The sequence below is a fragment of the Elaeis guineensis genome, chromosome 9, assembly GCF_000442705.2.
Source record: "Elaeis guineensis isolate ETL-2024a chromosome 9, EG11, whole genome shotgun sequence".
In the NCBI taxonomy this organism is placed as follows: Eukaryota; Viridiplantae; Streptophyta; class Magnoliopsida; order Arecales; family Arecaceae; genus Elaeis; species Elaeis guineensis.
This window is the reverse complement of record NC_026001.2, coordinates 11509170-11534383: the sequence shown is the minus strand read 5'-3', so window position 1 is coordinate 11534383 and position 25214 is coordinate 11509170. Positions and strand designations below refer to the sequence as shown.

Genomic DNA, 25214 nt, shown 5'->3' with positions numbered 1-25214 from the left:
TATCATAGTGTAGTATTCTTTTATTACAGTATTACTTTACAACAATACAGTATTGCTTTATAATAGTGTAGTATAACTTTTTAATAGTATAGTATTATTTTATAATAGTGTAGTATTATTTTTATTATAATGTAATATTATTTTATAATAATATAGTATTACTTTATAATAGTGTAGTATTGCTTTATAACTGCAAGAGTAATTGGATAATTTCATCCCATTTGGATAGTTGCTTTTAAGTTACGTTTTAAATGAGGAGAATTTTTTATTTGAAACTTAACTGGATAGTTACTTTTAAATTTAAACTCAATTAGATATTTTTAATTAAATTTTTTTTAATTTATATTTATCATATCATAGTCAAAAAAATTTTAATTTTACTTCACCGGACCCTGTATAATTTCATTACTTTTGAGAGAGAGTATACCCTACGCAGTATATATCATATGGTCTTATATGCCGTCCATTCAATCACTGCAGTGATAATACTAATGTGAGTTTTTGATAGGTGGGCCTTTAGAAACCGGCGGTTGTGATTGACGATGTGCACGGCCGCTGCCGCATGGTGTAATATTATTTTCCTGCACCTACCCTTCGCCCTGCGCGTTTTCGTTACAATTGGTTGCTTGCGCGGAGGTGCCTTTTCATGAACTCTTGTGCCAGAAATTTCCAGTCCTTTCTCTCTCCTGACCACCTCGTCTCCCATCTCCTCTCTCCACCCCCGACCCTCAAGAAACTCCAACAAATCCAAGCCCAAATCCTCACCAATCCTCGCCTCCAATCCAATCCAAACCTCCTCTCCCACTTCATCTCTCACTTCATCCAAACCTACAATCTCTCCAACTCCTCCCTTCTCCTCCGCCACCTCCCCAAGCCCCACCACCAACCCTCCATATGGAACCACCTCCTCCGCTCCTCCGCCGAGTCCTCTCCGCCCCCAGGATTCCTCTCCGTCTACCGCGCAATGCTCCAAGAAAACATCTCCCCCGACCGAGCCACCTTCACCACCCTCCTCCGCCACTTCTCCGCTCTCCCCAACCCCTCCGATGCCGTCGCAACACTCCATTGCCAAATCATCAAACTCGGCCACGCTTCCGATCGATTCTTACTCACTGGTTTGTTGAATTTATACTCTAAAGTTGGCTGCTTGAACGCCGCGGAGCAACTGTTTGTGGAAATGCCCGAGAGGGATGTTATCGCCAATAATGCAATGATTGCTGCGTTGAGTAGTCACGGGCGCATCATCGATGCGCGGAGACTGTTTGAGTCAATGCCGGAGAAGAGCTCAGCTTCTTGGAACTCGATGATCACTTGCTATTGCAAGCAGAATGATGTTCGTGCTGCTCGTGAGATATTTGACAGGAATCCGATTAAGGATGTTGTTTCATGGAATGCGATGATTGATGGGTATTGTAAGATGGGGCAGCTGGAGATGGCATGGGAGTTGTTTGATAGGATGGGGTTGGCGAAGAATTCAGTGACATGGAATACGGTGATCTCAGCGTGTCTTCATCATAGGGAATTTGCTATGGCGCTTTCGATGTTTCAGGTGATGCAAGTGGAGAATGTGAGGCCTACTGAGGTCACCATGGTGAGTTTGCTATCTGCTTGTGCTCACTTGGGTGCATTAAGTATGGGTCGATGGCTTCATGCTTATATCCGGAATCATCGACTGAAGATTGATGTCGTCTTGGGTAATGCTCTTATAGATATGTACTTCAAGTGTGGGAGTGTTGAGGCTGCACTTCAAGTCTTCCATGGGATGTCTATGAAAAATGTGTTCTGTTGGAATTCGGTCATTGCGGGATTAGGAATGAATGGTTATGGAGAACAAGCCATAGAAATTTTTCTTGAGATGGATAGGAGGGGAGGATTTAAGCCAGATGGAGTAACATTTGTTGGGCTCTTGTCAGGATGTAGTCATTCAGGTTTAGTATCCGAAGGCAAGAAATATTTCTCTCGAATGCTTGGTGTTTATGGAATACAGCCTGAGATTGAACACTATGGTTGTATGGTTGACCTTCTAGGCCGGGCCGGATATGTTGAGGAAGCTTTAAATCTCATAGAAACAATGCCCATTCAGCCTAACTCTGTGGTTTGGGGGAGTTTGCTTCGTGCATGCCGGATACACAAGGATGCTAAGCTAAGTGAACGGGTGACGCAACGTCTGCTAGAGTTAGATCCTGATGATGGTGCTAATTATGTGTTTCTATCGAATGTGTATGCATCATCAAAGCGTTGGGATGATGTGGAGAGATGTAGGCAGATTATGATCGAAAGAGGGGTGCAAAAAGTACCTGGATGTAGTTCTATCGAGGTGAATAATATGATTCATGAGTTTGTCGTTGGTGATGCCTCACACCCGCAATTTGAACAGATCAATACTTTTCTGGTTGAGATTGAACGGGAATTGAGGAAACTTGGGTATAGTCCAAGCACAGATTCTGTGCTTCATGACATAGAGGATGAGGAGAAGGAGAATGCAGTTATGTATCATAGTGAGAAGATTGCGATTGCTTTCGGGCTTATGAGTACAAGGGGAAAAGAGCCAATTCGAGTGGTGAAGAACCTTAGAGTTTGTAGTGATTGCCATGAAGCAACAAAATTTATAGCTAAGTTATTTCAGAGAGAGATAATTGTTAGGGATCGGAACCGGTTCCACCATTTTAGAGATGGAACCTGTTCTTGCAAGGATTACTGGTGAAGATAGAAGTAGATGATGGTTCCTGACTCGAAGTAATCTGCTTTGATGAAGTAATGTATGCTCGTTTATTTTCAGTTGTTTTCAAATGATTCTTTGTAATTTTGTAGTTTGAGTTTTCATTTTCTTTTTTCTTTTTTTTTATTAATATGATGGACTGGCAACAGAACATCAAACCCACCATGAATGGAGTTTTTTGTTGTAACTGCTATTATGTCTGTTCCTATAGCTAACAATTTATCATAGTTTTAAGCTTATTTATAGCAAATAAGCTTTACACCAATTTGTACTCATAATTGAGCCTGTTTTAGCTTTTATGGCATGTGACCAAATGTTCTCTTTCCTATCAACGTTGCTTAAAATTACTTAACAAATTTTTTTGACACTCTTAATTTGCAGTTTTTATTCATAGTGCTGCTGAGGATAAATCTCAGCATCTCATCTCTGCTATATTCCATGTTCCATGTAACCAGGTAATCCTTATTTGTCAGCAAGCTGGCCCAGGTGACTCCTCTATTTTGTTTTTTATTTGGTTTCTTCTCTCTGTCTCTCTCTATGTGTTTCTGGTGGGGGGTGGTGTGTAGGGCTGGGGGCTTGGCAGGGATGGGGTAGGCCAGAAGAGGCCCATAGGCAATGGGCTAGCCAACAGGGGATTTGTTCTTCACCAGAGACACCTAACCTTTGAAACTTTAATGAAGGTGGGATTTCGACCCATGTCTCTAGCACCACCACTAAGAGTATTTACCAGCTTGGTAAGTTGGCCCCTTTTAACCACAGCAATATGTTTGCATCTACAATTTTTCATAATCAGTAATATGAGTATGAGTAAGCTTGACGCTACCTAAAGCTTTTCAACAAGTCAAAAGTATATGCTTTGTGGCTTGGACACCTTGGAGACATTAGCTTCATTGCAGGATTGTTGATTCTATAAAGCAGTCCCTATTCATACAAGACATGTTGATGACAGTTTCTGGTTCCTTGTAGTTTTTCCCCCTGTTTTCCATTTGTCACATTGAAGCTTTGATCATCTTTGGATGTTCTATTTGGTATTATCTATATGTCTAATTTATCTTAAATTGCAGAACAAGATTGGTTCCATCTCTGTTCATTGATTTACTGATTGGATTTTTTCATTCATCCCTCTTTAGGCATGAACTCTTCTATCTACTGTTTGGGGTGTTACATATTGTTCATGATCTGGTTGGTTTGTTCATGGAAATGGTCCAGGGCATGCATGCCAAGAATGCCTTGCCATCACCGGGCTTGGTAGCTTGGCAAGAAGAAACCCATTTAGTATGGTTTATAATGGTCATTTACAATCAACTATATGATCAAAGTAAAAGCACATCAAGATGCAACATGATTTCGGCAAAGACAGTTTACCAAGAGACCATTCTGATACACCATAGGCAGTCTTATGTTAGGATCATATGATCAAAACCCACACACACCATTAGCCAGGAAACATATTTGGAGTAATTCTCTATGCAGCATGATCAGATCTTGCTTCATACCCAAGATGGAGAGCTGTTTGATCTTGTTGGTGGGAGTAATGGGTTGCAGCCTCCAACAGATTGACATGGTAGTAGTTTCTAGAATCAAATGCTGGAAGAGCATCAAACTGAGGTCCTTCTTGTGCAATGCTTACCTGCAGTGCTGCTTGCTCATTCTCTGCAATCTGAATAGATCAAATGATTATGAGAGGTAGAATATTGGTTGCCTGAAGAATTCTTCTAGTTAATATTTTAGTCAAAATTTAGTGATTTTTCTTGGGCTTCTGTTCATAAAAGAGCAAAAAGCTCAGATTGAGGATTACAGGGGACCACTTATTACAACTTAAGTCTTCTATATACTTCATGCGGGGAATTATTTTCAGACAACCTCCATGACCTGAAAACTGGGAAAGGATAAACTCTCTGGAGAACTTTGGAACTAATTGCAGGGAAAAAGGTACTTTTATGAGTTTCCAATTTTTCAGTAATGATTTCATGCTGAACACCTGCAACTAGTGAAATCAGTTCTTGCGCCCATCAAGATACTCGATGCCTTGGCTGCCTGATTGTCTAGCATGAGTGTTGGACATTACAGCTTGTGGGGCAATAACCAGTGTCTGGAATGACTTGAATTCATCTGAGAAAAACTATAGAATCCTCTGTTGTCTCATTTACAGCTTTTGGTCCTTCAACTGTTTTATTTCCTTATGATTTTTGGCAGTTCAGTTGAGGCTACAGCACAGAGACTGTCAATTGATTGCAATTCAAATTCATGTACCATTTTCTGTCAGGATTGAACCGAACAAGAAAGTGATGTATTGTATTCCATATTACGCCTATGAGAAAAGATTATTGGTCTCAGGCTTGTTAAAATCCTTGATTTATTTAATTGTTAAGATCAAGCAAATGATAAAGTAGAATCGAGTTCTTCAGTTTAGAAGAGGCTTCCTTGTTGCTCTTACCTTAGCTCTGAGGCACATATTGTCATTTTGAAGCTCCGCTTCCTGAAGTTACAAAAGGAACATTACTCAGGAGGGAACAGCTAAAAACAAAAGAGAAGAACCATTGATTGTGGGGAAGTGATGTTACCCTTCTCTGCATGTACTCAATCTCTGAAAACAACAGCTCATGCTGTTAAAAGAAAAATTAACTAGGTTAGCTGGGACCAATATACGAAAGGACACTCACACATGTAATCCTTCTAAATAGATTAAATGTTGTGCGCTTAAAAATTTCTTTTCACAATGTCTCCAAGCTTTACATGACTAAAAATAAAGTTGACCAAAAGTTTAATATCATTGTGCTTGCTCAGCTGGTCAAGTAGATTTTTTCTACATCCTCTAATACTCTCTAAATAGAAAGGTCCAACATATCTAGCGAATCAAATGGTACAGTGATGATCTTATGTAGAGTACCTTCTTTGATCTGATCCTTGTGATGCCTCTTTCAAGTCGGTTTTCAAGTTGCTTAAGTTCCTTCACACTCAAAGAACTCAGAGCATCACCCATCAAGTGCCTGGAAAAAACTGGCTATACAATTAGCAGTAGTATGCTATATCATCTGGGGTGTGGACTGCTCATTAGAAGTAACCTTAAATTATGTATTCTTTCAATAGAGATCTTTTTCTTCCCCTTGAAAATATTGGAGTTTTTCCCATTATATCTAACTCAAATTAGTTTTAAGATAATGGGTGTACCGATTTGCATTTTGTAATGTTTGGATCTGGTGGCGCAGTTTTGCTGATTCTTGCTGATAATACTGCTGCATTCACATCATCAAAGATAGAAAGATAGTCAGATGAACCCTAATTTTCATTCATTCATTCTTTTTTTTGAAGGTGCTATCAGTGTTCTGCAAGAAGGATTGCTCATGCTTGTGTATTCTTTTCTCTTTCTTGGCCGCTTGTTATCCAGTGAAAATAGAGGTCATAGAAAATCACAGACATGCCTTCTTTAGTTTCTTCTGGGAGGATGTAAGATAATGAAAATATTGGTATTCACCAAAAACTATTGAATGAGTTTTTCTGAGATGAAAGTGGGAGAACCGGGAATCAGTATTCCATTTAGTTTGTCGCTAAATTTTTCAGCTCTTTAATGTTATCTATTGTGGAAGATTTCTGACTGCGTATGGATATGATTGGAGCAGACTGGAGACCATCGGAGCAGCGTTTCTGTAAAATAAATCCCAATCGAAATTGGCTCCGGCGAAGATCTTTCGACGATCAAGTTAAAAATCTAGCGCAACAGAAGAGGAGGAGAAGAAATCACAAGAAGGCACAAGTATGGTTGGCACACACGCGTCCTCTCTCTCTCTTTTGTTACGTCAGATTCCTGATTTGATCGTCGAAGGGTCCTCGCCGGAGCCTATTTCGGTCAGAACTTGTTTTGCAGGAACGTCTCTCTAGTAGTCTTCAGTCTGCTCTAACCGTATCCGGTCGAAAATCTTTTACAATATTACCAATTCTTTATATTTTAAAAATAGGAATCCAGGTGAACTAACTTTGATATTTCAATGTTGCAATTCACTCTTTTATATCTAGCTATCTACTTTCTTATCTAAGAAAAGAAAGGACTATTGATTACTTGGTAGCATAATCCTTGTCTCACAAGCCGCTGGATGCTCATCATACTTGCCGCAAGCTATTAAGCTGGAAAGGGCGCGGCGCGCTAATGCCAAATGAAAGCATGGTGCTGTACGACTTCCTACTAGTAATATGAATATACTAATTGGTATCTGCCAACTGATAGTTGCACTTCTTGCATTCATAATGTCCATGTCAAGTCTCGGATTCAAACCATGGAGGCATATTGTAACCACCCAGAAAAACACACACCTATGGGTTCTCACACATATCCTCCACAATTGAAAAAATTAAAAAACAAGAACCAATTATGAAGCCATAAATGGAGAATTTCGATAATCAAACAATAACAAAGTTCTTATTGAAATCCTTGGATTTCAGACTGCTGTTGGCTCCAGGTAATGACTTAGGCATTCGGCTTGTTACCTTGTTAACAGTGAATCTAATCTGATGGACAATATGACTCCTTCCAGTAGTGATCTTTTTTTTTTTTTGATAGTTCAATAGAATTTGTTTTCAATTAGTTAATTTCACAACCATTATTGGAAGGGTTCTACATCAACTTTCATAGCTCAACTTTTCTTTTCATAAAGCATGCTTACCATCTGGTGGTGCAGTCTAGTAGTTGATTGCTTTGACAACAGCAGAACCACAAGATGAAAATGGCTTTCTCCAAACTGAAATTTTGACCGTCCTACCATCTCTGCTATACTGGCCGTGACCTCAAAATTTTTTCTTCAAATTATATTGCTCAGAGATGACTGTAATATTTTTACCTTCTCTAATATGCATTTCATTGTCGTAACTCTCTTTCCAATGAACCATTTGACCTGTAATCCTTAAAAATTACACCTCTGACGTTTTCCCCCTTTCCATGTCTGTATATATAAGTATTTCTATAACAAATCTATAACGGGAGTCCCTTACTCCCCTCGTTTACTCTAAAAAAAATATGCATTTCATTATGGTACATTCATAACAGGCTATAGACATGCTCAAGCACCCTCTAAGAAGCATGGATTCCTACACCCTAGCAACCTCATCCTTTCAAGACAAATTAAAACCTTTGTTAGCTCATGCCTATTCTCTAATCGAATTGAAACCTAACTATTTTTAGATCTCCAAACCCTTAATCATCATCTACCTTAGTTAAAATTCACCACATTACATAGTTACAATGATTACGGACTCGCTTGGTTCATGGAAAATAAAGAGGGGAAGAGGTAATTTCTGGGAAGTAGAGAGGGAGTCTTTTATTTGGTTGGAGTTATAAGAAGAAAAAGAATAGAAAAATCTCTTTCCATGGGAAGATACTTCCCACATTTTATGGAAAGTGGAAATCTATAGGGGAGGTAGGTTTTGGGACTTCTCATGGGATGGAAATTGATAAACAAAAATCATATAAGGCGGGCACTATAGATCATCATAAGGGGTGGGCTTAGTTTCATGCCATATTTTCTCTTCTTTTGCATCTTAAGAAAAAAAAAATCTAGAAGTCAAATAGGAATTGGATTTCTCCTACTAATGGAATACATTTGTTCCATAACTGAAATAAAAAAAAAAATAAAATGTATGCCTAAGAGAGATCCTTCATGACTATCCATATCTTTTTTCTTCTTCATCAAGCCTTTCCATCCATTATCTTTCTCGTCAAGCTATTTCTCCTATTCATAAGGTCTTTCTCTCAAGTCTCTTTCTCCTCTTTCAAACCCCACATACCATCTCTTCTATCCATGAGATCTTCTTCGAGTCCCTTTCTCCTATTCTAAATCTCTCTGCTTTTCTAAGATCTTGGCATTTAAAAGTTCATGAAAATTGTACATCATTGTACCTAGAGGTATGTATTGGGATGTCGGATGAATATTTTGCTAGGTGTATATTAATTAATCATGTACTGTATACTGGTGAATACTAAGTTTGACAAACTATATATTAATTTACTGTAGATATGTATTGGGTTGTTACTGGGTATGTATCACAAAAGCTTATGGTATGTATCATCTGGTCATATACTGTATATTGGTCAACTTCATAATTTGAAAACTATATATCGATTTATTTGTAGGTATGTATTGACCTATTTGATGATTAATTTATTTAGTGTGCATCATATGGTCATATAGTATGTATTGCTAAAAGTATGTATTGAAAATAAAGAAGAAAGAAAATGCCTTAATCATAGGATTAATAACTCTGTTAGCAAAAATAGTCTTTAACTTTTAGACTTATTCTTTAAGATTAATTTTAAGAGAAACATGGCAAACTATTAAGCCCGTCTTATATGCTGTCCTATAGTGCCTGCCCCATATGATTTTTGTTCGAAATTAATGATATTTTTTTCAAAAATATCCTTTTAAGATCCATAGTTAATTAAGATCTTGTAAAATATCAATAGATGGTTAGGATGAAATATTAAATAGTGATATATACCAAGTCTCTATTTTTTTTATCTTACAAAATTAATATAATATAATATTAATATTATCCTAATATTTATATTGATATAAATATTATAATATTTATAATATACTAATATTATTTTAATATTTATACTAATATAATATTTTTATGAATAGTAGTATAGTATTTATATTAATATATTAATATAATATTAATATATATTAGCATCATATTAATGTTATGTTATAATATAATAATATTATATTTATATAAATATAAATATAATATTATTATTTATACAAAGTTTAGGAATAAAAATGTATAATTTTATATCTATTAAGGGTATAATAGATATTTTGTATAAATTTTTCAAGAAGTGGATGTTCAACCAAATATAAGCCACTCTAAAATAAGCTATTTTTTCATGGTCAACCAAACATATCAAAATTATATTCTTAGAAAGTAACTTTTCAGACAGTTACTTTTTTGGAAGTTAATTTTTGGATAGTTACTTGAAAGTTAATTTTTAGGAAGAAAAGTTCTTCCCATGAACCAAACGAGTTCTACATATTAATACCACATGAAAACACTTATTTTTAAAGTCATACCATAAAGAGTCATTGAAATGCAAAATCATAATATTATTTTACACTGGTTTTTCTTGTCAATGCTCAAAGTATTTGCATAAGGCACTAATTAGCTTTTCATATTCTTTTACACTATGATTTTTATCACAACTCCATCAAAAGATCAAACTTAGACATATATGAATATAACTTGCAATTCAAATTATATACATGCCACAGTTGGCTATCAAGGATAATTGCATCTAAGGTCATATAGTATATCATCTGCTTGCCCTCAAACTAAACATCAGGAATAGTCTAGAAAGTAGTGCTTTCTAGTTTTCAAGTGAAAAGGATGTAAACTGAACTGACTCTGTTAACAATAATACAAAAACATTGCTTGAAATTTTTTGTGAACCAATAAGCCATCTCACACTTTATTACACTATGGTAAGCTTTATCATTTGTTCTTTAAAAACATAAAAATCAAATGTATAGAATGATAAGTTTTCTGATCCCATTTTAATAGTTTTAGTTAAAAATGATAAACCCTATCAAAGAGAAATAGAAATTGAACATAACATTTCAAGATATTTGAGGAAGATATGTGAAAATGATAATAATAAAAAATTATGATCATTAATGTCTATTAATAATAGAAGCTACTTCTTGATGCAAAAGATGGACAAATCCATCTACCAATTCTATGATGCTAATCTGCTAACCTATAACGGTGTAGTAAGAATTGATAAAAATATACAAGCAGAAGGAGAAAAATCTACTTACTTGAGAATTAACATCTATAATAGCACCTGAATTTGAACTATCAGCACATGCATTCTTGTACCTCTCAATGGTTGATTTGATGCTGAAAAAAATTATATGCTTTTAATCTACATTATATAATATTTCTTTCTATATAACATAAATCAATAAAGAATAAAAAATATCACACTTAATTTATCTAGATAATGCTTTGAGTAAGTATCAAATGATGAAATTAGAGGTGGACTGAAGAATCCTAGAGGAGAGAGCCAAATCAACCATAACAAGTGATTAAATATGATTTTTTTGGCACTCAAATTTTTTAAATTGGGCTCAATTAGTTTACAGAAATATAGCTCAAATGGTACAACTTTCTCAACAGCAGTAGAAGCAAATGTTGTATGAAGGTTACTATTACATGAAATAGGGTTTTATGCAATAAAATTTGTATACAATTTTATAATGTTACTCTAATTCTAAATATATACCATTCTACTTGTTTACATATTCCATAATATCATTTTTTCTCTTTTTTTGGGAAAAAATGCTTCTTTTGATATATGCAAATTCATATAAACAAATGACTAAAACATTAAATATTTTTCATATGCATGTCACACTAGATGGAAAAAAGAATCTCTAGATAATTGGATATTATACCTTTGCATAACATCAAAAGAATCTATTTATAAAAAAGCTGAACTTAGAACCACTTGACTCATCATGTTTCACAAGTCATAAACAAGATTATTAGGATTTTAGATAAGATGATCCTAAACAAGATATCTAGCATCACTAATACTAGTCTTCAAATATAAATAGCAAACTCCATCATTTATATGTTGGAACTCTAGGAGGCTTGTTCCAGATATAAATTTTAAAATAACTCTTTAAATGTTAATAAACATAACTCAATTTAATTCGTGAAGTAAGAAGCTATAACAAATCTGAAAGTAGAGTATCTGGACCTTGTTATCTATACAAATAAATAGGAGACTATTGATCATATAAATGAAAATATACTGTACTTAGATATTAAAATGATTCATAAATATAATTACTAGAAGTCCTAAAACAAAGACATCAACTTCTTTCTTTTTTTAAAAAATAATAATGTTGAAAGAATTGATGGAATAACTATCCATGTCCAACAATTTGGCAAACCCTCTCAAGGTTCACAATTGGAACTTTCTCCTTTAGAAGTGGCATGCAATTACTTAAGTATAGCCTTATTTGCAACATCATTAACTCTTTTTCTTGTTGAATAAATAATTATAATTTATAAGTGATAAATATAACCTTAAAATACTTAGTGTAAGCCTACTAACCATGTCTAAAGGATACTAAACATCCTATCCTATATCTCGCACTTTTTAGAGACAAAAATACATCCTTAAATTGCTTTTTTTATATTGATTTCATAAAGGGAGTTGTGCTTTGAATTAGCATTCATTCAGCAATGAAGGAGAAGATGGTTGATTTTTTCTATTATGCATTCATTTAGCAATAATTTTGGTGAATATATCTATATCATAGAATAAAATTTTATCTTTGCAATATTTTAATTTTGTTTACTAAATATTTTTCATCTGTGATGGATTTTTCACCTCTATTTGACTATTTGGCTTCCATAATTGTTGACAGGTCCATTACAATATTACTATTATGATTTTATTTTTGGTGATGGATTATATGGTTTAAATATATTTATTTTTTTTGGTTCATAAGTTATGATGATAGTTGTGAATATGATCTTCAATATCTTTTTTATAAGTTTATTAGTCATCTACATGGTTGCAACTTAGAAGGATATATATATGGCAATTGATACAACCACCAAATTATATATGATCCAATGCCGAGTAGCTTAAGTAGTTAGCCTCTTGGAGGAGCTACCTAAGAGGTTTCTTTTTAATGGCTTTCGATGACATGAACTTTCAAACTTTGACTCAATGATCTTCTTATATGCACATGGATTTGTATAGTTGGTTTGTTGCTTATACTCATATTTATTAATCATTTTGCTATTTATTAGTTTGAACATGAGGTCTTCTTTCAGCTTTTTCATAGATTTGACTATGCTATGGGATACATTATTTTATGTATACTTTATTGGTGGTATATGTTGAAACAGAAGTGAAGTAGCTTTCTACTTTTTTGTCATGAAATATTACATATATATATATATATATATATATATATATATATTATATATATATATATATATATATATATATATATATCTTGATAGGTTGACAACATTTTGGTATTTGTTTGTATATCATCTTGTTTGGATATTAATTGACAGCCAATAAGTAATGTGAATGGTAGAATGGTTTATAGGCTGTTGTAATGCTAAAATTTATGTTTATCACTTCTATACTTATTTAGTTTGATGGCTGCATGTGTGGTAGACATTGGAACCACCACCTATGGGGCGATGATGCATAGATTGGTTTGGAGAGAGTTGATATGAGGAACATAGATATTTTTTCATCATCATCAATGATCAAAAGCTCTCACAATCATGGGCTATCCAAGCTATGTGAGCCCCATAGTTTACTGTTTCTTTTTTAGTTTGAATTTGTCTTTTATTTTTACTTATTTTTAGTTCTACGTAAGAAATGAAAAAAAGGACTATACGGCGGCTGCACTATGAAGCAATAAACTTTATACTTGATCTGCTGTAAATTAATTTTATTACTATATTAGATATATAAAGATTTGAAATGATGCATGCAATGGGCTTTGGGATTTTAAAGTTTTTCTTCATGATGTGTTATATTTTTAATAATATTAAAAATTTATTTATATGTTTGATTAATTATCATCTTCACTTTAGGTATGTAACTTTGACTGTTGAAATGTTTGCTTACGACTTCATGGATGCCAACTTGAAAAATATAAAAATTATAAAATAATTATTAATAAAATAATAAATTTTACTTAATAATTAATAATATGTTTAATAAGTAAGATTATTTTAATTCCTTATTTTAGTAATCAATGATTTCAGGATTGAAGACCAATATAAGCCATAGTAAAATAATATTATTTTAATAATAAATATTTTATTATTTTTATAAATTTATAATAAATATTAGTTTGGAACTACTTAGAGGTTAACAAATAGTTTTCAAAATTATTATTTTAATCAAGCGAAGTATGGTCAAGTTCACATTAGATATAATTAAAAATGTTATTTAAGTATCGAGAGAATAAAAAAATAATATGATGATATATCATGAATATATGATGTTATTTAAGTATTTAAGTATTCATCCAACACATTCTTATAGTATCGTTACATACTAAGAAATATATAATATTATTAAATATCCTGAATATATTTGATAATATAATAATATTTTGATATATCAATATGTGTTCTACAATATATTTTATTTCTATAATTAGTAAAAGGGAGACTAATTTACTAAAAACAGATAATCTCACTATCAAAACTAACCAAACATCCAAAATGGTTGGAATTGACTTTCTACACCATGCAATCAAGCACCTAAAGCCATCAAAGTATTTTTTTTAAAATTCTTGCAGCAAACCAAAGAGTAGAAGTGCTTATTTTTAGAAAAATGACGTTTGAAATGCTACTTTTAGAAAGTACCCGAAAGTCACTTTCAATCCACTTGCACAACCAAATATCCTTAGAGACAAGGTAAGATGAGGACTGAAGCTTAAATATTCTTCAGAATAGATAAAAATATAAAGAAAATGTGCAACATATTAGATATCTCTTCCATCTAATATCTATATCTCTATAAAAATCCATACAATCTAAGATTATAGGCACGAAGTGGAAAGAAAGGGATCTATATAGATGTCTGAATTTTTTTAAGGTGATTGGAATATCACATAAATAACTTTTGATACGAGATGTTTCTGAGAAAGAAAGACTGAATATCTTATATCTGCTACTTGTTAGTACCAATAGATAGGCTCATACCTTCTTCAATATCAAGTTAAGCTTTTCACTGAGACGCATTATTTTATTTTTAAATTTTCAGTGGATGTATAAGGTTGAGGACTTTATAGCACAAGGTTGAGATTTGTTGTTCATTTGATAGAAGGAATAAGAATGGATGTCATAGTTCATGTCAGTATTTCAAAGGTCTGACACATTATTAAGTCGTCATTGGAAAACAAGATTAAGAAAGCATATAAATAGGTACATTGAATATATCATATTTTTAAAAAGGAGTTAGTCTACCTAGATCAAATAAGACGATGCTAAAAAAAATTCACATGTAGTTCTCTACAATAATCAAACCCTAACATAATGATAATGAAGCTTAATAAAAAGTGTATGTCTTGATCTTGCCACACTCTTAGTTACAAAGTTTGAGATTCTTACCTAACTAAGTGATAGTGATCGATCTTTCAGAAAAATATTGAGTTAAATACACAATATGTTTCCTAAATAACTTAAAACTATATAAAAAGTCATCTTATATAGACGAATTCTATTATTTCCACCACCTATAAATCCATGCTACTGTGTGACACTAGTGTTCATCTCAACCTTATCATAGCCTGTCATTCAGTGACGTGAAAGACGGTAAATAAAAGAAATAGATGAGATCAATATTCTACCATTGGAAAACAGTAGTGAGACTCACTTTCAAGGATCAGGAACAAACCTCCAACTTCAACACCTTCGAAGGATCTCAGGTATCTCTTACAGGCCTGGAAAGCGTCCTAAAGGTCCATTTCTTATCTAACTTCTGAGTAACCTTCAAGATAGGGGATGGCAAACAAGTGGCATTTTGGCACGATCAATGGATATGAGAGGAACCTTTGAAACTAGCATTTCTAACTTGTTTCTACTAATGTCAGGAACCTAGCAGCATAGTGGCTGATTTTTAGAGTAATGGAGATTTCAGAAACCTTTTTCGAGATAATCTATGATCGAGAGAGGTGAAGAGGAACTCCGCCAACTCTCAGGGAGACTCAACCAGGTGGAAGTCTCAATAGAACCTGATACAGCCGTGGAAATGGGGAAGCACCTTCATAGTTAATAATTGTTATAAGTTCTTCAATCATGGAGGCTCAGTTTGCAAAAGCTAACTAGAAGCTTCCTCGATCTCTCATAATAACAGAGTTCCTTCAGCAAAAAATCCAAGGAAAAAGTATTTTCCAGCTCCACTTTTTTGCATTCTTTATGAAGAAGAAGAGGACAGAAACCATCTCCTCTTAGATTACTTATACGCTCAACTATTCTGGAAGCCAATCTTGCAACACGTGTCGGTTCCTTCTCTTCCATTGTTCGTTGAAGAGACACGCTAGCATAAATAACTATCTAGATCTCTTCTGAAGCCTGTATGGCATTGCCTAGTTTCAATGGCCTACTAGAGTCTGCGGAAAGAACAAAACTGGCATATCTTCTACTTTGAAGCTTATTCACCTGCAAAGCTACTTGAACAATGCCTATTCTTTCTAGAAACTTGGACCCTGGATGATTTTTGCAACCCAGACTCATTATGTCAGAGATGATAAATTTCCTTTGGCCACCAGACTACTAGAGCATGCAGAGGTAAAGGGAGCACCTAGGTTAAAGGAAAACTGAAAGAACCGAAGGTGAGTTGCCATGAACTTTCAGAAGACTCTGAAACCTTAGGTCATGGTCGTCGAAGAAAAATAGACCTAACCAACCTGTAACTCATGCCTCGCATCTCCGTGATCTAGGGAGTCTACTCCCACTCACAAGTGGTCAACCTAGGCTGTTTTTATTGTGAGGGCCCGGTCCATTAAATGGCAAGCCCAAGAGTATTTTCTTGCATGAATTTTAAAGCATTCAGAAAAAAGAGTCGCACGTGCTGTACATGTGAGCAAGGAAAAGAAATACTGCCTCTCCAATCCTGTCGGAGAAAATTTACCTAGGGCATGCCAAAATCTATCAAAAGTCTCTCCCTCTAACTATCTGACCCCGAATCCCATCCACCATGAATGAGAAATCTTCCGAGTTGTTTGTGAGCCTCCATGGAGGAATCCTTGGGATTTTCCAACGAACCGACCGTGAGATGTCACTGAAGCCAAAGTAGTGTCTAGAACTCCTCATCCTTTCTTTTGGTCTATAGGGGAGTCAGCGTTGCTTGGATTTAAACCAGCAAACTACTAGATTTACAATAAGAACATGGCATCCCCCCCCTTTTTTTTTTCTTTTTCTCATTTCCTTCTTTCGCCGCATTGGTGACTGTCACTGAACGTGGCTGTGATGGGGTTGCCGTAGGAGGTTGCCACAGCCCCTGCTGCGAGAGGTCACTGTCGTGTGCTGGTGTTGGGTCATTGGCATCTCGAAGCGGGAAGAGAAGAGCTCTCCTCTATCTTAAGAAGGAAGAAGAGAGACAGAGTTTCTCTCTTCTTTGTCTGCTTTCTTCTTTTCTATTGCACCCTCTCTCCCTTCTTTTCTCTCTTTCTCTCTCTTCTTCCTTTTCTCTCCTCTCTTCCATTATCTCTCTAGTTGATTCGAGGGGTTAAGTGAGGGTATTCAAGGGGCTTGGTAATGGACCCCGGTGGACTCTAGTAGACATCTAAGTTGCTAATATCTGCTATATAATTTTTTCTTTTGATGTTTGGGTTGATTCTACGGAGGAGAGATCGTTTACACAAAAAGAAGACCGAACAAAGTATACAATAATCTGACTCATAAGTTCTAATGTGGGATTATACTATTGTGTTAAGTCCATTTGCAATAGAGATAAAGATTCTTTAATATTGTTGCAGTCAATTCCTATCGTCTGTCGTCAGTGATGAGCATCTGCAAAATAGCATCCTCACAGACCAAATTGTATCCGGCAGGGACCCTCCATACTTAAGTCAGAGCGGGAATTGATAAACATTAGTAGATTTGAGTATCAGTGTAGCATAGCTTGGTCAGAAGTTCTTATCAGTACTGTTCCTTACCTCCTTTTATAGATGAATCTGATGTAACTGTCAAGCATATGGTTCTGCTTTTTATGACGTTAAATTATCGGACCATAATTATGGAGTTAGTGGGTTGTTAATTTTCAGTAATTACTGTGATAGTCGATAACTGTTCATAATGTTACAGCACATTGAGCAGATTGACCGACTATATGTCAGTTATCTTGGTATGTCGATAGAACATTCAAGTGACCATCGATCAGTAGTTCTGATATGCCGACGGTCTCAAGTCGAGGTTGTTCTACTGTTGGTCGGTAGTAGCCGAGTGTCAATCAGTTCGTTGACCATGAGTCGGTGTCAGTCGATGCATAGTCGGAGTTATATATTCGGTCGGTTGATTTTTATTGAGTTGGATGTCAGGGGTTGGTTGACTTGAGTCAGGGATCGATTGACTTACCCAACAGTTGCCCCCTACTTTCAATCCAAGGTGATCCGACGTGTGCCACCACGTAATTTGTCACATTGGACGAAGGGAGTCTTTTCATATCATATGAACCTCGATTTGGCTGCTAGCTTCTTCGGATATAAGCATCGGCTGTTTTTGTCATTTCAATGAGTACAGAATCATCATTAGACTGTCACACTGACAGAATGATTCGGTATCGGATGTCAGTGTCAAATGTCGTTTCGAAAAGATGAATCGATGCTAGACGATATGATTCTGACTAGTAGATCTTTGCCATGTGTCCGAATATAGTCATTGGGTCAAACTGTTCATGCAGATAATGGTGACTGGCTCAATCTGGAGTAGATGCGTCGAACTGTCCGATCAATGGTTGGCTCAGATGTCATCATATTAAATTTGGCGAGATCTTGATTTGAGTGCTTCGATCCTGATCGGTGAGATCCTATATATATATGGTCGCTTTCAGCCAACTTTTACTTTTCATTTGTCTCTTTTGTGCGAAAGCTCTGCAGAGGATCGTTCCAGCATCTAAAGATTCTTCCTTCCTTATCTTGCTTTTGAGTTTCAGGTTAAGTCTTCTATCTTTTTGAGTCATCCTTCATCTCCTTTAGCCTCTTTCTTTTCAATGACTAGGGGTTCTTCTTCTCGAGATGATCGATCGGAGAATCTGACTGACGACTCCTATCAGGTTGAAAGTGGAGGTTTCTTCACTTTCGAACCGAACATCGAAGGCTCTAGGAGCAATATCACATCCCGAACAGTATCAACTTTTTCCCCTGGTGTTGATGGTCGGATGAATGCCCCTCTTTCGGCCAGTGGCCTTCTATGTCGAAGACTTCAGACAGGTCTTCGATTTTTAATTTGGAGTTCGTCCGAAATATTTTAGACTACTACAGTCTCTGTCCTGCTCAGCTGGCATCGAATTCGATCCGGTTAATAATCATTTTGCTTTGTTGTGTCAGTTACTGCTGACCGTACCTCATTCTTCTCTTTTTCTGCTTTCTTTGTCCTCTGACCTCATCCAAAGGCAGGGGTTGGTGTTCTTCAACCTCTGAAAAATCTTTTTTCATTACCGATCTTCTATCATCCATCAGTTCTTTTTTGCTTCTTCTACTCTTCTTTGGGCTTTCTTCTCGCTGGGGCGATCCAAGAACTAATCCCAACGATAACAGTCAGGTGGAGGTCGATGATCGGGAGGACTTCCATTGGCTGAAGGATATTGCGGTCCCGTCGCAGAGATAGCTTATGACCGAACAGGCTCTCTATGACTGGCTTTAGTTTGGCCGCCAACTTAGATATAGTATAGTCCTAACTTTATTCTTCTTTTGTTTCTGGATTGTGTTAACTTTTGTTCTAATTGCAGCTATGCAATCGAGGGGCGAGTGTCGCTCATCGATGTTTGTCAACATGCTGCCAGGAAGTGGATAGCGTCTGAGGCTGGACCTTCTCGACCATCGAACAAGAGTCGAGTTGCAGCTTCGGCACAAGCTCCAGTTGCTGCTTCAACGCAAGCTCGAGCTGCTGCTTCAACGTCGGGTCCAGTTGCTGCTTCGACGCAAGCTCGAGCTGTCGCTTCTACGCAAGCTCGAGCTGCCGATTGAGGAACCCAAGGTACCATCGGTTCCTAAGCCGGTCCTGGTGCTGTCAGCCCCGACAGCACTTCTCACTGCACCATCCGCAGATGGGGTGGCGAGAAAAGGAACTGCCACAGCAGAGTCGGTAGCTCCATCATCTGAGAAGGTTCGAGCCGTGGAGGTTGCATTCGAACCTGAGCAATCAGCAGCTTCATCGGTTGCTCCTTTGGCAGGGGTTTCTCTGACACAATCCAGTTCAAGTTTTTCTACGCTTTCAAATATGGGGCCACCGACAGGAGATCGGAGAAAAGCTCCGATGACTTCGGCAGACGATGCAGCGTCGAGGGCTACATGGTCCATTTTAACCTTGTGGTGCCCAGAGATGAGTCGGCCTTGATCAATCCGATATTGGCTAAGCGGCTTCTCCATGCCGCTATTCTCCCGACTGATCGAGAGAGTCGAAGAAAAAGGACAGTGGTCGAGATGTTCTCATCTTTCTACCTGATGATAGTCGGGGTAAATTGTTTTACTCCTTTTTTTCTTTTTTTTTGTACACATCTAATCCGACTCATCTTCTGTTTGTAGTTGATCCATGACATATCTACTTTGGAAGTCGGCTATGAGAAATTTGACGACTTCCGTCGGTCGTGGATGAATAAAGTGGCAGTCGTCGATGCTGAGAAGATGACTGCCTTGAACAGCTTAAGTAGGCAGCTGAGCGAAAGGCCAAGCTTCAGCAAGAGATCTCTCGATTGATTGACGACTTGAAATCTTTTGGAGCTGAACTTGAGTCGGCTCATCAAAATATTTCGACTCTTGAGTTGAAGGTCAAGAGCAAGAAACACTCCATCTACTGACTTCGACGGGAACGAGATGGATGTATTGTCGAACTCGAAGCCGAACGTGGACGACATCGGGTCAGTCTGGAAAGGCTGGCATTGGCCAAAGAGAGTCATCTTCCATACGAGCCGATGCTGAGTTGGCATGAGCGATACTCATGAGCTGGCAAAGGTGGAAGCGGAGTCGGCGAGGGAGGTGTTAAGTCGAGCGATCGAGGACTTCAAGGATTCAGAAGAATTTAGGAAGAGATCCTCGAAGGCAGATTCATCTCTTACTGGTCGGATATGAAGACGATCGAGAGCAGTCAAAAAATTATATCTGAACCTCGACTTGAGCAGCATCGTTCCTCCAGGGTCGGAAGATGGAGCTGCTGAAGAAGACGCAGTATCAGTTGAAAGAAGAACATCGACACCACCACCATCAGAAGTCGTCCAAATCCCTAAAGCTACTCCAGAGCAAAGAGATAAAGACGGCGACGATGTTTGATCGGTGTAGTTTTATTTTTTTTTGTAGTCAGACACTTGTAATCGGACTTCGATCCAATTTGTAACCTCTTCATAATGAATGAAAAGAATTTTTCTAAGTTAAGACTTCTATCTGATTATGCTTGTCTGCAATGCAAATTTTTAACTATTGAACATTAATCGGCAAACCGATCATCCGATAGAATCTTGTTGAATCACCTGTTAGACACGTAGTTCTTTTTGACATACTTTAAGAATTAGGATAAACGATAATAAATCGAATATCCTGAGTTCGACGATTAATCAGTTTGTATGTCATGTCGTTTGATAATCGGTGGCAAACCGAATATCCTTCGACTGACCGTAGCCAAGTCGGTATAATTTTAATCCGATCTTGGTCGTATTGACATAATGTTCTGCTTAGGTAAGACTAAGTTAGCATGTTAGTCTTTCGACTATGATCGACTTTACAGTAAAATTGAAATATATTTAATATCGAGACCTAGTCGGTACTTGACTTTTACAGTGAAAAGTCGGTGTAATTAATGTTAATTTTTACAGTAAAAATCGAGATAAATTCTATATTGAAATAGAGTCAATAGTTGGACTTTTACAATAATAGCTGACATATAGTCGATGATTGATGGAAGTCGATCGAAACTTGTGATTTTGAAATTCTGAAATTCTGTATTTCATTCCGAACAATATGTACATGGATGATTTTATTGATGATACATTTTTAAATTGTCGGCATTCTATGTTCGGAGAATAGCTGACCCTTCAAGTGTTTTCAGTCGATATGCGTCCGATCTGAGTGTTTCAGCTATTCGGTAAGGTCCTTTCCAATTTAGAGATAGCTTTTCTTGATCCAAAAGTTTTGAGACTTCTGTTTTCCTTAGGATCAAGTTTTCTGATCGAAAGACCTTCGGTTTGACTCTTGCATTATAGTATCGGACTGCTCTTTGCCGATATGTAGCCATCCGAACTTGAGCTTGCTATCAAACTTCTGAGAGTAGATCTAAATCAGCTCTCCGACATTCGAAATTGCTTGACTCACTGTATTGTTCGATCCTTGTTGATGGCAATCCGATCTCGAGCGGGATCATCATTTTTGTTTCGTAGGCTAAATTGAATAGCATCTCTCCCATTGGTATGCGAGGAGTTATTCGGTATGCCCATAAGATCGGATATAGTTCTTCTACCTAGAGGTCTTTAGCTTCATTCAGTAGGGTCTTAAGTCCATGCAGAATTATTTGGTTGGTTACCTCCACCTCTCCGTTTGATTATGTATGGCCGACTGAGGTGAGTTTGTGCATAATATAAAATTTCGCACAGAACTCTTTGAAGTTTTGATTGTCGAATTACCGACCATTGTTAGTAATGATGGTGTATGGCAAACCGAATCTGTATATGATTAATTTCTGAATGAAGTCTTCCATCTTACTTTTGATAATTTACACCAGAGGTTCAGCTTCTACCCATTTGGTGAAGTAGTCGATAGCAATTACAATAAATTTTCTCTGACCAGATGCTGGGGGAAAGGATCAAGTATGTCAACTTTCCACTATACTAAGGGTCATGGAGCAATAATTGATGCAAGCTGACTGGCCGGTTGTTGCTACATATTCGCATATTTTTGGCATGGTCACACCTTCAGACGAGCTCAGCTGCATTTTCTTTATGGTGGGCCAATAATATCCTTATCGCAAGACTTTGTAGGCTAATGATTTGCCCCCCAAATGATTTTCACAAATCCTTCATGAACTTCTCGGAGTGCGTAGTCGACATTTGTTGGTCCCAAATATTTTTATAAGGAGAGAGAGAATGACTTTTTGTAGAGATGACTATTCATCATAATATATTGAGAGGTGTCCATCGGAATCATTTGAATCTGAGGGATCCATAGGAAGAGTCCTATTTGTTAAGTACTGGATGATTGGATCCATCCAGTTTGGTTCAACAGTGAGCTATAATACCTCCTTAACCTTGTCGATACTCGACTGTTTGAGATATTCGACGAATGTCCGATCCAGTGAGTTGAAAGAAGTAGTTGTCAGTCGAGAGAGTATGTCAGCTCGAGCATTTTTAGTTCTTAGAATGTGAAAGATCTCAAAGTATTTCAAGGTTGATATAAGATCCTTCACCTTCTAAAGATACTTCATCATGATTAGGTCTCGGACTTCAAATTCACCCTTGATCTGTCCAACAATTAATTACAGATTAGTGAAGACCTTTAAATTATCGATGTCAAGTTTCTTTGCGATTTTCAAGTTGGCTAAGAGTGCTTCATATTCGGCTTGATTATTCGATGTTTTGAAGTTGAACCGAAGGGCATATTCTACGACCACTCCTTCAAAATTTGTAAGAATGAGACTGCTCCACTGTCCTATGCATTAGATGCTCCATCAATGTGTAGCACCCAAGTCGACTTTAGGTCGGGTTCGGGAGTCACGTTCTGCTTTATTGTATCATTAGTTTTATTCTCTGATTTATTGTTGGATATTGTATATTCGATGATGAAGTCGGCTAGAACTTGCATCTTGATTGATAGACATGGCGATATTGTATGTCAAATTTGTCAAGTTTTACTATACATTTTGCCATTCGACCTGAAATATCAGGTTGATGCAAGATAGCCTTCAACGGCTGATCGATCTAGATCATAATCGGGTGTGCTTGGAAGTATGGGCGAAGCTATTGCGATGATATAATCAGAGCATAGATCATCTTTTTCGCTCTTGAATACTCATTTTGATATTATGTAGCACCTTGCTGGTATAGTAGATCGATCATTGGATTCGATTTTCATCTTCTTAGATGAGCACCGAACTGATCACTTCAGTCGAAGTTGCCAGATAGAGATACAGTATTTCTCCGACCTTTGATTTTGTGAGCAAAGGCAGAGGGACCAAGTACTTTTTCAAGTTTTCGAAGGATTGTCGGCATTCATCCGATCATGAGAAATTTTTCGTTTGCCGTAAAGTCTTAAAAAAAGGCAAACATCTTTCAGTCGATCTAGAAATGAATCGGCTAAGCGTGGTGACTCTTCCATTAAGTTACTGTATTTTTTTTAGAGCTCGGATGCTTCATATTGATGATAGCTTTTATCTTCTCGGGATTAGCCTTTATTCTTCGTTGTGACACAAGAAATTCAAAAAATTTTTAGAAGTCACCTCGAACACATACTTAGTCGGATTCAACTTCATCTGGTGTCATCGAAGTGTGCTAAAGACTTCTTTCAGATCTCGAACATGCTTTGAAGCTTGAGAGCTTTTCACTAGCATGTCGTCCACATATACCTCCATGTTTCACCCAATCTGTGCTTTGAAGATCTTATTGACAAGCCGTTGGTAGGTGGCTCCGATATTTTTCAAACCGAAAGGCAATAACAGTATATGCTTTATCGATTACGAAGGCTATGTGCTCCTCATCTTCAGGTGCCATCCGAATTTATTATATCTGGTGAAGGATCCATGAAGCTTAAAAGTCGATGGCCTGAAGTTGCATCAACCAGTTCATCAATCTTCGATAATGAAAGCTATCTTTTGGACAAGCTTCATTCAAATCTGTGTAGTTGATGCAGATCTTCTATTTTTCATTGACCTTTCTCACCATTACCATGTTGGCAAGTCAGTCGGGATAAGTAGCTTCTCTGATGAAGCCTGCTGCGAGGAGCTTGTCGACCTCTTTGTCAATGATTTTCTATCTTTCAGGGGCAAAAGGTTATTTCTTCTGTCTCACTGGCTTGACAATTGGATTGATATTAAGTCGGTGAGTTATTACATCGGAGGGGTGACTGGCATGTTGGTGGCCAACCAAGCAAAGATGTTGATGTTTGCTCTTAGTAGATTTATTGATTGCTATCGCTTCGGATCAGACAGCTGTGATCCAATTTGGACCATCTTTTTTGAATTTTTTTCTTTTAATGGGATGGAAACCAATTGCCCAGTCAGTTCACCCCTCTTCTGATTCTCTCTTTGGTCCAACTTGTCAATGTGTAGAGAGCCTTCAGGTTTATTATTTTGCGTGGAGACTAAGAAGCAGCATCAGGCTAACTGTTGGTCTCCATCATTTCTCTGACTCCACTCCTTATCAAAATCAGACCAATAGATGGTATGTTGAGACCACCGCTCTCAATGCATTAAGGCTAGGTCATTCGAGTATGGCATTATAGGTTGAAGAACTCAGATAACCATGAATGTCACAAAAATAGTGCTCTGCAGTGGTTCAATTCCTGCAGTTAAGGAGAGAGAAATTTCTCCTTCCACAATCACAGCATCCCGAGTAAAATCGATCAATGGCGTCGAGACTCTTTTGAGTCGATCAGTCGGTAGTCGATTTGGAGAAAATCGAGTAAAAAAAAATATCAGTTGAACTTTCATTATCTATAAAGATTTTTTTACATCATAATTTGCTATTGTTGCGAAACAACAACGCATCATCATGGAAAGTTTGAATTCTTCGAATATCTTCTTCCAAAAA

General features: G+C 36.7%; 2 protein-coding genes across 4 annotated transcripts in view; one reads left to right on the top strand and one right to left on the bottom strand.

Annotated features, from left to right (window-relative positions):
- The first annotated feature begins 570 nt into the window (after positions 1-570).
- Positions 571-2910, top strand: LOC140851754 (putative pentatricopeptide repeat-containing protein At5g40405). Its single transcript, XM_073243866.1, has one exon. The coding sequence runs from the start codon at positions 647-649 to the stop codon at positions 2702-2704; it is 2058 nt and encodes a 685-aa protein (XP_073099967.1). The 5' UTR covers positions 571-646; the 3' UTR covers positions 2705-2910.
- Positions 2911-4064: 1154 nt separating this feature from the next.
- The window catches only part of LOC105051585 (agamous-like MADS-box protein AGL11), a 65901-nt gene continuing 44751 nt past the window's right edge, over positions 4065-25214 (bottom strand). For 2 of the 3 annotated variants that reach the window (XM_010932108.4, XM_019852889.3), the window contains exons 3-8: positions 10528-10609; positions 5891-5955; positions 5610-5709; positions 5284-5325; positions 5157-5198; positions 4065-4379 (exon numbers count right to left, since the gene is read on the bottom strand). In XM_010932108.4, coding sequence (XP_010930410.2) covers positions 4185-4379; positions 5157-5198; positions 5284-5325; positions 5610-5709; positions 5891-5955; positions 10528-10609 — 526 coding nt within the window. In that variant the 3' untranslated portion in view covers positions 4065-4184. The remainder of the gene's footprint in view (positions 4380-5156; positions 5199-5283; positions 5326-5609; positions 5710-5890; positions 5956-10527; positions 10610-25214) is intronic. The other variant, XM_010932109.4, reaches the window with a different exon arrangement.

Coding starts and splice junctions, on each gene's coding strand:
- LOC140851754 (XM_073243866.1), top strand. CDS start 647: ATGAACTCTTGTGCCAGAAATTTCCAGTCCTTTCTCTCTCCTGACCAC.